The sequence below is a fragment of the Anser brachyrhynchus genome (genome assembly GCF_964034855.1).
Source record: "Anser brachyrhynchus genome assembly, chromosome: 21".
NCBI lineage: Eukaryota > Metazoa > Chordata > Aves > Anseriformes > Anatidae > Anser > Anser brachyrhynchus.
In genome coordinates this window covers 4,917,719-4,929,664 of record NC_137714.1, presented here as the reverse complement: position 1 = coordinate 4,929,664, position 11,946 = coordinate 4,917,719, and the positions used below count along the sequence as shown (strand labels likewise).

The 11,946-nt window shown below is 40.7% G+C and overlaps 2 protein-coding genes and 1 long non-coding RNA gene across 5 annotated transcripts in view; 2 read left to right on the top strand and 1 right to left on the bottom strand.

Moving 5' to 3' along the window:
• The first annotated feature begins 2,383 nt into the window (after positions 1–2,383).
• Positions 2,384–5,310, top strand: RBP7 (retinol binding protein 7). Its single transcript, XM_080563708.1, has 4 exons — positions 2,384–2,542; positions 4,179–4,357; positions 4,615–4,716; positions 5,058–5,310. The coding sequence occupies exons 1-4, from the start codon at positions 2,470–2,472 to the stop codon at positions 5,106–5,108; spliced, it is 405 nt and encodes a 134-aa protein (XP_080419834.1). The 5' UTR covers positions 2,384–2,469; the 3' UTR covers positions 5,109–5,310.
• A 136-nt stretch (positions 5,311–5,446) lies between these two features.
• On the bottom strand, positions 5,447–8,954 carry LOC308181077. The gene is made up of 3 exons (XR_013941310.1): positions 8,831–8,954; positions 8,320–8,407; positions 5,447–5,742 (listed from the first exon to the last, which is right to left on the bottom strand). It is a non-coding gene; the product is annotated as an uncharacterized lncRNA (long non-coding RNA).
• A 434-nt stretch (positions 8,955–9,388) lies between these two features.
• UBE4B (ubiquitination factor E4B) overlaps positions 9,389–11,946 on the top strand; it is a 40,144-nt gene continuing 37,586 nt past the window's right edge. Inside the window, exon 1 of one of the 3 annotated variants that reach the window (XM_080563643.1) lies at positions 9,389–9,675. In XM_080563643.1, coding sequence (XP_080419769.1) covers positions 9,652–9,675 — 24 coding nt within the window. In that variant the 5' untranslated portion in view covers positions 9,389–9,651. Of the gene's footprint in view, positions 9,676–9,750; positions 10,586–11,946 lie in introns of those variants that run through there. The other 2 variants (XM_080563641.1, XM_080563642.1) reach the window with 2 other exon arrangements.

The following is an 11,946-nucleotide window of genomic DNA, read 5'->3' as shown; positions in this document are numbered from 1 at the left end:
AAGTAATTCAGATTCAAATTATTTTACAAATACTGCAACAGCAGTAGGAACCATTTAATTTACTTCTGTAATGAGGCCACATCGTTGGCAGAATGTTTTATATGCTCAGTGCTGCACAACAATTAAGAGGGAGATGGAAAAAAATATCTTTCCACAAAAAAAAAGGAAAATAGGGGAATTTGTAAGGGAAGATGAAATGAACCATCACAGGAGGTGGCCAGGACATTAGGGAGTTCTCACAAAATTAGATACACAGTTCTTTGGCTTAGTCTTGAAATAGTTACCTGAGTATCCTCTATGTATCTTAGTTTGAGATTTAGAACTGATTTACAGAAAGAAGCACCACATCCCAGACAATCAGTACAATCTTAATTTTCAACTAAAAAGTTAATCCAGACTTTTGTGTAGGATTTATACTAGTACTGACTTCTCTTTACTTGGAAGAGTCAGTAGTATTGCAACAGTGCTCTTTTAGTATTGTAACCTCGTAATAACAAATTGTGGGTGAAATGCTACTACTGGAGTCCAGGGGAAACATTAATTTGCATTTCTCTGTACCATTCCCATTTTAGTATAGGTTAGAGAACAATATCCATCTGCAAACAGGAAAGAAGCTTTGACGTCCTAATTTCCTACTCACATGATTCTGTGAGTCATATAGGTCAAACTGTCAGCTCCAAAAATGTAGTTAAAGTTCAGTGAAACAATTTTCTATGCAAAATATTATCCTTTTATTCAGCCTGACCTGTATCAGTGACCAGGTAAATGTAGTAGCTATAGGTGATTTTTTTCATTCAAGATTCTGAATACCAAATTCTCTTTTTACTAGCAGCAGTTAAGATTTCCCTTGTCCATCAGTTTTGGGGTTTTCTTTCAATGTAGCCTTCACGGTTGTGATTGGTACTGTCCCATCTGACAAATTAAAATGTAGGATTAAGGTGACGCTTAAAACATATGCACAATTTGGGGAACTGTTGTTTTCCCCATTTTACAGATGAGGAACTCCGGTACTTCAAAATTCTAGAGTGCTTACTATTTCAGGGTTATTAAATTCCTATTTCCTTTTAAATGTACTTTGTAAATTGTCACAATAAGGCATACAGTTTGCAAAAAGTGGCCACAGACGGAAGAACTGCAAGTGACTGGAGAATTGTATGTATTCTGTAGGAGTTCAAGTCTTATTTCCAAATTCCTCACATATCATTTCCCTTTGAAGTGAAGTGTTCTTCTATTTCATTTTCCAAAATATATTACTGGGTCATCACTTAAGGAATTGATTTCACTTTGTTGAAGATAAAGTCCAATATTGAAGCTTCCCAGCTGCACCATGTGCTATACTCCCTGTATAGTCTACCACAATGCATAGCACCTAATAAAGCATCATCAGGATTACTGCTCCATATGATCTCCCCTTTACTGTATGCGTCAAGAATAAAAAGCAAGGGGAGAGCCACATCTTCTATCTACATGAGTACTTTTTGAATTTCTTACTGTTATTAGCAGTTTTTAGGAGTTAAGTGGGAATTGCAAGGAAAGGTGCTTCTTTCCTTTAGATTTCTTTCCTCTAGAAAATGACTTCTTTCCTTTAGAAAAACTGATAAATACAGAGCTGTAGAACTGTGAACAGAGCTCAGGCCTCTAGATTGGTGTCTCATGCTTAGCTGTTACATAAACTTTCTGTCTGGTAAAAGCACCAGGCAAACCAGAGAATTTGGTGTTCGCTCTTCATGTTTCCCATGTGCTTGGATGTCTATTTACCTAAGATATAACTAACAGAAGTACAGAACACAAATGGATAAACTGTGGCACAGCAGAGTTGTGTTGAGAGTCACATTAGAGAATAACATATGCAAAAACGATTGGTCTTTCACTTTCCTGTTACAGCCACTAGACAACAATGCTGCCTGTTATTCACTCCAGACATAAACCAATGAGATATTCTACTTAGTTCTATTACTGTATCGTAAAGTACTACTTTAAGACTTGCAGATAGAGTACCATGAACAATTTACCAGTCAACCCCTGCCTGCTAAAACACATCATGAATTTGCAGTGGGTAGATCGTCTTTTCAACAAATATGTAGATTTCAGATCATAAACCCCCATATCCAATATACACGCAAGAAATCTGACTAATGACAAATTGTGTCCGTGATTCCCTTTAAAGTATACAAGACAGACAGAAGTTTAACCAGTTTTTCATTTGTACTGTGACTCTTGGGTTAATAACATTTGCTCCATACAAAGATTTCAGAAACTGTGAACTTTTCCCTCCAACCCAGCCGAAGCTAATCCACAAATATCCTGTCACCTATTGGCTCAGCAACAGTACCCCTCCCCTCCATCAGAAAGGATCTCTGATGTAATTCCACCCACAGTCTTCCTCATATAAGGCCTGGTTGGAAAGCTGTTTCTTTATTTTTGCTTTTTGCTCAGGGGTTGATTGCAACTTCTTTCTGCAGTCTAGAAATGCCTGTAGATTTCAGTGGAACCTGGAACCTTGTCAGCAATGACAATTTTGAAGGCTATATGGTGGCTTTAGGTAGGTGAAATACCTCATTCTATCCTTCTTCCTTCCCCCATGAGATTCCTTCTGAATTTAAATGCTCGAGTTCTTCTAAAATCTAGATATTGGTGAAGCTTTTTTGAAAAGCAATGGAGAGATATTTGTTTGCTGATTAATTACATAGTATTAACAATTATTTTAACCTGTAACCCAGGCATCCTGGCAGGTTCCAGGAACTTCTCAGCCTGGTAGCTGTTAAAGTAGAACTCTTGAATACTTTTTATCAGAGATGAGGAAGAGTTCTTCCTGTCTACTAAGTTTCTCTTGCTTTCCAGAACAAACTTATAGACCTTATGTCTTAGGGTTAATTACTAAATAACAAACAAGTTCTTGTGTATTTGTCGATTCAAGGCAACTGTTTTGCTTAATATCATGAACCTTTAAACAGCTCACAAAAGACTTCACTTATTCTGTGACCTGTTGAGCAGTCCTTCTAACTATCCCTTTCCTCATGTGCTTGAAGTTAACCTCTTATCTCATTCAGATCTTTATGGAGATACTAATGGAGCTGTAATGAGAACTAAAAGTTCTTGGTACTCTGTTAGCTTTCATGTGCAAAGCTCATTACAGACTGACAGCAGGTAACCCTGCATATCCCCTTCCCCTCACCTACCTCTCGCACCTCTTTCTGCCTTGTAGACTTGTGTAAGCTGACTGCTAGCAGTATCGCTTGCAGGTAATTGCATGTGCAAGTAGAATGCAATCTTTTTTCTATCCATATATATGCTGGGTGACCTACTTTAATCGTCTAGTTGATAGCTTTACCATGTTGAAAACTCCTCCCTTTCTTCATCCTGCTGTGTTGTCGTAGGGGGAGGAGGGTACTTCATAATGAGGATTTATTCCCAAGGTCTATTCTGCAATTTGAATACAAACCAATTTCTTTACAAGGAATAGATTCACTTTTTTCCATGATAATAAATATTGTCCACCTATATAAAGGACTTTTAAATGAAATTTAACACCCCATCCTATGAAAAACTGGAGCATGTATCTATTGTCTGCCAAATAGATAGTTTGTTCCTCTAAATAAATAAACATTCACTAGAAAAATAGGAATAAACCTTAAAAGCAATACTTCAAGCCCAGTATTACCAAGACCATGAGGATGATGTTCATGATAACTGATTGTTACAGATAACTAGGCAATATTTTAAGTGTGATGTTTTCTAGTTGCACTCAAAAGGTCTTAATAGCCAGTGGCATGTCCTGAAAATGAGCCTGAGTAATTCAATTTTAGGACTGTCTTTCATTTGACTCTAATGTACAGTGTGCAAAAAATTCTTGTTAATTTGAATAATGCCTTTCCTCTTTCAAAGGGTGAAAGAATAGGTATTAATTATTCCTTGTATCAAATAAAGAAGGGGTTCTTGGGGGTATGTGTGGGGAAATCAAATTTTGAAGAACATTCATTGAACTGTACAACATAAAACAGTTTGGGATGGGGGGACCCAAACCAACAACACAAAAAAACAAAGCAACTAAAAAAATCCATCGAACCCTTGCATAACAAGCTATTCTTAAGAAATGCTTCTAGAAGCTATAAAGGTAAATCCCAGCTGTCAGAATGGCTGGTGATGAGCACAACTTATACTTTTTTCTCCTGTCAAAGGTATTGATTTCGCAACACGCAAGATAGCAAAAATGCTGAAGCCTCAGAAAGTGATCAAACAGGATGGGGACATGTTATCTATCCATACCACCAGCACATTCAGAGACTACATGCTCCAATTCAAAATTGGAGAAGAGTTTGAAGAAGACAATAAAGGCCTGGACAACAGGAAATGCAAGGTAAGACTGACTATTAAAAAATAATAATAATCAAGAAGTTCTTACAGAATTAAGATGCCATGATCAATCTTGCTACTTCGGCTGAAGTTATCAAGAATACTATTTCTAGTGTGACACAGAGGCAGGAACCTGAGTTATTTTCACTTTCCTGCACAATAGTATTTAGTCCTCTTTTTTTTTTATCAAAAAGCATATTAACTACTAGGTATATTTCAGAACTGAGATAACATATAGGAACACTCTTTCTTCTTCAATAGAGCCTAGTTACCTGGGACAACGACAAACTTGTCTGTGTCCAGATTGGTGAGAAGAAGAACAGGGGCTGGACTCACTGGCTTGAAGGAGATGACCTCCACTTGGTATTTGCTTTACTTCAGATCTTTATATATATTTCAGAATTGTATCTATGACAAAAATACAGTCTTTATTGTGGTCATAACATGCACAAGTTTTCTTCTAGCTCAGTAGTATATGTAATTGACAGTACATAAGAAACACATTCTGCTTTCAGCTAGTCTAGCTGTAACAATTTTACTGTTTCATTCTTCATTCTTCTGCATAGTTAAATGCAGAATATTAACCATAACTTATTAGCATAGCAGGTGAGTGATGGTCAGTACTCATGGCAAATGATCGATGTTCACTTTTGGAGATGATCCCTTTCATTACTATTTATTTATTTATTTATTTATTTTTTTAGGAGCTTCGTTGTGAGAATCAAGTATGTAAACAAGTATTCAAGAGAGCTTGAATATGAGTGTTGGTCACTACGTGGAAAGACAGCTATATACAGGAGGCCATGCATCCTCGTGTCCAGTGATAGCTGTACAGACAAGAATTGATTCCTTCTACCTGTTAATCTAAATGATATGATGTTTCTGGCTCAGGAAATGCTGTCTGTTAGCCATGTTAAATATCTGATTTTTGCTAATAAACACCAAAAACAATCTTAAGTACCTGTCGTCTGAACGTATTGACAGAGGGGAGGAGAAAAAGACAAATGATAGGGCTTGGTTTCCACTTAACTGCTGGTCTAAATCAGAACAATAAAAAAAAATAAAAAAACAGTCTAAAGAGGCCTGCCAACATCAAACAAGAGGAGAACTTAAACCTGTGTAATTCTGGGAATGGTAAAAAGTAAAAAGGACAACACAAGATACGAAGTCATTATTCAAAATACTTCTCCTTAAGCTGCAGATTGGTATTTCAGGAGAAGTTAACTTTGCTTGCATTTTAAATGTGTTATGTAAACTTTATGTTGTGCCATAGCTGCTTTGTTCACAAAATAATTAAGTTCAGCTTACCAGAGGGGGAGCAAGCCTATGACAAAATAGTGTCATCCCACAATAATGACAAGAGGTTTGAGCAATCACGTAGGTTCCAGTCTGCAAAGCAATTGAATGCTATTAGCACATATACAGAGTAAAAACAATGCTACTCAAGACTTACTTGCACATGGTTGTTCAATTAGGTTAACATATCTCTCATTTTTGACCCTGTGTGCTGTTGCGCAGAAGCTTAATTCTGCCTCCTGTAAATACATTTAAGCGGTCAGACCGACTTGTTGCATGTGCAATGTATCTCTCTGATAACACTAGTATTGCAGGGATGGGCTTGCTAGTGGAAAAAGACAGAGGAGTTTAACTTAAATCTAGCTTAAGCACAATAAATTAATTAGAACTTTTTTTTTTTTTAGAAACTGAAGTTGCCCCTGACACTTAGGTATCTTACAGATATTTCTTCTTCCTCACTGTCAGTTCAGAATTACTACAGCTACTAAATGAGGCATACAAAACCTGTTGAAGCTTGAAGGGCTTAAAAACATCGTGAGATTTTGTGAGATTTGTGGTAATTATGTGGGATACCATCAGACTCTGTAAAGGTACAGTAGCTTCTAAAATATGAAGAAACAACTTGTACTCTGGACAGGGAAATCTGGTGGACAGGGAGTAAAACATTACATATATTCTATGATTCCTGACAGTGTCTTCCTTATGGAACTGGGTGATGATTTTACTTATTTGATTAATAAGATTAATGCTACCACGTTACTCTAATATAAACAAAACAATGCCTCAAATCTGCTCTGTCATGTCTACCGGCAGTGTACTGCAACAGCACAGGCTTCACTATTCCACTAGATGGCACCACTGCAACACATTGCTTTTTTATTTAAAATTGAGGTTTCCAACAGCAGTATTTTAAGTGTTAAATATTGCAAAAACGCTTAAACTGCACAGCTTGAAGTTGTATGCTCCAATCAGATGTACTTGAGAAGCAACACAGAAAGGCCATGATGATCTTAAGAAGTCTGTTAGTACAGGGAGAAAATCAAGTAGAAATCAGAAAAATGCAATCTTCAAAGACTGTATGACAAGAACTGTAATACTCCAGTAGTAAGGCTGCTATTCAGAAGCCTTTGCTAAAAACAAAAACAAACTATAGAAGACTTATCAGCTGTGATATTACTTTGTTGTTGCTACCTTCCTACTTCAAATTGATAATTTGAAAGCAGGTGATGCCATGCAGAACTCACTTGAGGATGTTTGGAGATCTTGAGGATGAGACAAGCTACTACAGTGAGAGAACTGCTTATAATTTCATTTTTATGCCAACTATTTTGCATGCTTTTATAAAATACAAATTAAGCATCCTGAAATTCAAGGTGAAAAAAAGAAAGGGAACAGTCCTATATTCTGTAACTGGCCAAAAAATAAAATAAATAAATAAAATTTAAAAAAAGATATTAAGATAGTTTTTGCCAAGAAGACATGCACTTGAACTCTAGAACTGAAGGACAGGAACAAAATTCCCCAGGTAAGCACTTGAAGGGTTTTATTCAAAGGTGTTTCAGACCACTTCAATTATCTCTAAAGCTTTGATGGTGAAACTTTTTCAGCAACCAACCTTTGAGTTTTTTAGTCAGTGTAACTGCTGACTATGTGTATTACATGAGTTTAAAATATGTCAGCTGCATGTAAAAGTACTTTATAGGTGGATGAATTGAAGGATATGTGTTGCCTTCTGGATTTTACAATCAAAATAGACAACAAACATTCAAAAGAAAAGCCAGAATTCACACTGTAAAACAGTTTCTTTAAAGATTATATGAAAAGAAAAAAGTTAGTTATACAGGTGGTATATGACCATGACATGGTGTCACCATGACAGCACCAGAAGCACCATCAAGGTTACTAATTTTCACTCAGAAGCGTATATTTAAAAATTGTGTTTTAAGACATACATTTGTGTGTAGTCCCGTAGTCATTTTCTTGGATAATGTTCTGTGTACTTACTATATGGAATAAACTGGACTAATTTAGTGTAAGAACAAATTAGCAAGTGTTTTAGATTACAGCTCCAACTCCAAACAATAAAATATAACAAAATTAAACATTGTCCCAAGAAGATGAAGAAACACGAGATAAAACATAATCTAAAATCAATGGTAAGGATAGGTAGGTGTTCAACAAAAAGACCAGCAGTATATATTATGATCCAATTATTTACAAGAGAACTTGTTCTCCATTCTGGGCAACTTGGTTAAGTCATCAAAAAACATTTTTATTCAAAAAAATAAAAAGCTCCGATCAAATTAAGAAAGGTGTGTGCTGAAATACAATAGCAAGGATATCTGCCTCATATATGGATAAAAAAACCCAGAGCTGTTCAATTGTATTGCTTTATAATTATTCATGGTACTTAAGGAAATATGTCTTAATTTGATTCCTTGTTCACACTGACTGGCTTGCTTCCGTCTCATATCCTGTTGTCCTTCCTTTATGGGATTCTTTCACCAGCTGAGTCAAACTACACGGCATGGCACAGAGCTGTCTACTAAGATCTTATTACTAGTGACTGTTCATCCTACGGGCAAGTCTGCTGATGTAACTCCCTTTTTTTTTTTTTTTTGGTCCTCTTCCAAAAGAGCAACTTTTCAAATCCCTTTTCTTTTCGCCTACCTGTCCTGTAACTGATGTAACACGGAGCACGAAGCAAACATCCGACTCACCCCAAGTCAGCACAGCCCCTGGCCGCTTTGTTCTCTAGCTGGAGTACGATTTTTGACAGGGAAAGAAAAGAAAGTGAAAGAAAATATTAATATTTTCCACACAAATATAATTTTTAAGGATTGTGCGGCACTGGCATAGGCTGCCCAGGGAAGTGGTTGAGTCATCATGGAGGTCTTCAAGACATGTGTAGATACAGAGCTTAGCAGTGCAGTTTAATGGTGGACTTCAGCACTAGGTTAAAGGTTGGACTAGATGATCTTAGAAGTCTTTTCCAACCTGCATGATTCTGTGATTCTGTGACTAGATGCAGATGTCTAGATGTTTTTCCACAGGAAGGGGAAAAATATACATCAGGTTCAAACAAGAGTTAGGCGTAAGGCCCAGTATCGAGTGCTCAGCGCTTCGGCTTTCCCTTGGGATATCACACCGAATGTGACGATTAGACCAAAAGCTTAATTACGGGTCACGGAGAAGCGGGCTAAGCCCTTCAAGGCGCGGGGCGGGCTAACCCATGACGGGGTCTTCAAGGAGCGGGGCAGGAAGGGACCCACAGCTGGAGGTCGGCGCCACCACAGCCGGCACCTCCCCACGTCCCTCTGGGGCTTCTCCCTCCTGTGGGCGAGCGGCGACGCCCCTGCAGGCGGACATCTCCCCCCTGCCCCTCACTCCCACCTCAAGCCCACCCCTCCCGGCCGCTACCCCTCAGCACCGCCCTCGCCCCCCCCGTTGCCATGGCGCCGCCGGGCCCCTCCCCTCCCTCCCTGCCCGCCACGACTCGCCGCCGCTTGGCCCCGCCCCTCCCGCTCTCCCCGCGCTCCCCGCCGCCTCCTCCCGGCCCTGCCATTGGCCGGCGCCGCGCGGGGCCCGGCATGCCCGCTGCCCTCGGCGGCCTCACGTGATCCCGCCGCAAGATGGCGGCCGCCGCCCTGTTGTTTTGATGAATAATCCCTGCGCGGGGCAGCGGCCGCGGCGCGGGCGGGGGCCGGGGCTGAGGGGCGCGGGCGGGGGGCGGCGGCGGCGGCGGCTCCCCCTGGGCCGGTGGCGGCGGCAGCAGCCGAGCAGCGGGGGAGCGGACCGGGGGCTGCGGCAGCGGCGGCGGCTGCTTTGGGGCGGGCTGCGGGCGGGCGAGGCGAGGAGCGAGGCGAGGCCGCTCCGGCGATGCCCTTGTGAGGCGGCCCGGGGGGCAGAGGCGGCGGCGGCGGCAGAGCGCTCCCCCGGAGCTGCCCCGCGGCGGGGCGGAGGATAAGCGCCCTCGGTGCGGTCACCATTAAGAGGAAGGCGATGGAGGAGCTGAGCGCGGACGAGGTGAGGCTGAGACCGGGGGGGGGGCTGTGGGGAGGGTGGGTTTCGCCCCCCCCCCCCCCCCGGGCAGCCCCGCTGGTTCTTCCCGGCTCCCGTCTTGGAGATCCCGGTGGGATCGGTGCCCGGAGGGTGCTGCCGGGAGCCCCGTGCCTTTGCCCCCTGCCTCCTCCCCGTGTCCGGGGCCCCCCCGGCTTGTGGATGGGGTCGGGCTGCTGCTCTGCTGCCCGCTGCCCGTCCCCCGCCTTCCGCTTGCCTTCCTCTGGAGGATGTCTTTGTGCTGAGCGACGGGCGTTGTGTGCGTCTTCTGCCTGTGATTTTAAAAATGATTACACATACGCTATCTTTTATGTAGTCAACGCTTAAAATATTGCTTTCTTGGGGTCTTTGCTGAACAGCAAGGTGTGTGGGGGTCTTATATTGAATATAGTTTCGCCTTGAAACAGGCTTGCCAATCTTCTGATGCTTCCTTCTGATTTGCTCTTTTTCAATTTAACCTCTCATTCTTTCACTTCAAAGTCATAGGTGTTGTGATCAGCATCAGACATGAAACTATTTCTAGTTTCTTCCCTTAAAAGGGTGCCCCCACCCCTTTTTTTTTAGTATAGACTAAGGTCTTATGCCTTGCTTACATGTTGGTGGATTCTCAAATGAATTCTGCCGTGGTGTTGATCAGGATGTAGGGAGTTTCCTCCTATGCTGCCCAATTCATATGCATCTTCAACTCTTCTCTCACCTCCATAAAATATGGGTTTACATCAAAGTGCATTGTATGTAATGCATGCTTATCAGACCAGCTACAGCCTAGGCTTCTTGCTATACTCGTACTCCAGAGAAGATCAAAAGAAGTTATTTTTGTGCTGTACCGTGTGTTATGGCTGGATTGTAGATCAAGGTGACCACTGCCATCACTCAGGTTTGTATTCCAACAAGTTGAGATGTTTTGATTATGTTGTGCCTCGTGATTTAGCAATCCTGCTACGTTGCAGCAGGAACTGGGAGGAAATGCTTCATGCTGTTTATTTGATGAGGTCTTTATATGCTAGGGAAGCACTGAGAAAAGGAGCCCAGTTCCGATGGTGGGGAGAGTCGGGTAGGATGCTAGTGTTGTCATTTCTGCCGTCAAAAGGGATCTCTCATTTTATAGCTGTATTTTATGAGTGCTTTGTTTACTTGTGATCCTTCTGATCATTCCTGTAAACTGCATCTTGATTATGAGGTGTTTTATGGTTTCGGACTTGTTTAATCTGTGTAAGCTTGTTTGTGTCACTGCTTCTGCAAGTCTCTGACATCATTTAGAATGCTGCATTATGAACTGAGGTTGCAGAAAATGAGCTCTCTGGTAGGGAGTCATCCACCTATTCTGGCAAAATGTTTGTCCCAAGTGACTTGGAGTTTTCCCATGTCCTTCTAGTGCAATTCATCTAGGACCAGAACTGATTCATCTTTTAGGTGATGGCTTGAGACAAGCTTAATCTTGTAGCATTTTAAGAGAGTTGTGCTGTCACTTTTTATTGTTAATGGGCCCCTCATTGAAAAGACAGAGCCAAGACAATTTTAATACCACATCACCATTTACTGTTATTTGATGCAGTGGATCCTGCATCAGAGTTGAACTGCATAGAAAAAGCCTTCTAAAATAGAAATGTTTCTATCTTATGTGCGACTTGTATCTGAAAAACTTCTTATCTGGCATTAGCTGAAGGGGAAAAAACACTTAAGTTGATTATATCCCTATATTGAAACATAATTAAGTATAACGTTAACAGATTTTAACTTTAAAAGAGGAGAGATGAGATTCAATTGATTAACGGCTTTGGGATTATAGAATGTATTATAACTTCAAGAAGGTGCTTCCCACTGCTTTTTCTCTCACTGAAATTTTTTTGGTGTTTACTTTATTAAAGCAGTAAAGTTGTCTTTCACTACAGACCATAGTAAAATCTTTAGACAGGGAGAAAATTCTTTTTCTGTGTATGAAATTTAACATGAGTGATAAATAATGTAATGAGAATAGGGACTGCATAGAAAAAAGCATGGCATAAAGTGGGAAAGAATGATGTGAACTTAGCATCTTTTACTATCTACATATGATTTTTGAGTAGTTTAGCATTGTGCTTTCTGAGTGTAGACCATGACCAGCATCCCCAGAAAGGGAAGCATTCTTTAAACTCTTTTAACAGGCTGTAAAGGGTGCAAGACAATAAAGGTATCCATTCAAATTAGCTCTTAATGTACAAATTCGGAACTCTTCTGTGCTTGTGGAAGGATAAAAAT

Bases quoted from the DNA above. Each gene is read 5' to 3' on its own strand.
- RBP7 (XM_080563708.1), top strand. From the start codon at position 2,470: ATGCCTGTAGATTTCAGTGGAACCTGGAACCTTGTCAGCAATGACAAT. The intron at 4,358-4,614 runs GTAAGACTGACT...CTTCTTCAATAG, and splicing joins TGGACAACAGGAAATGCAAG to AGCCTAGTTACCTGGGACAA. The intron at 4,717-5,057 runs GTATTTGCTTTA...TTATTTTTTTAG, and splicing joins AAGGAGATGACCTCCACTTG to GAGCTTCGTTGTGAGAATCA.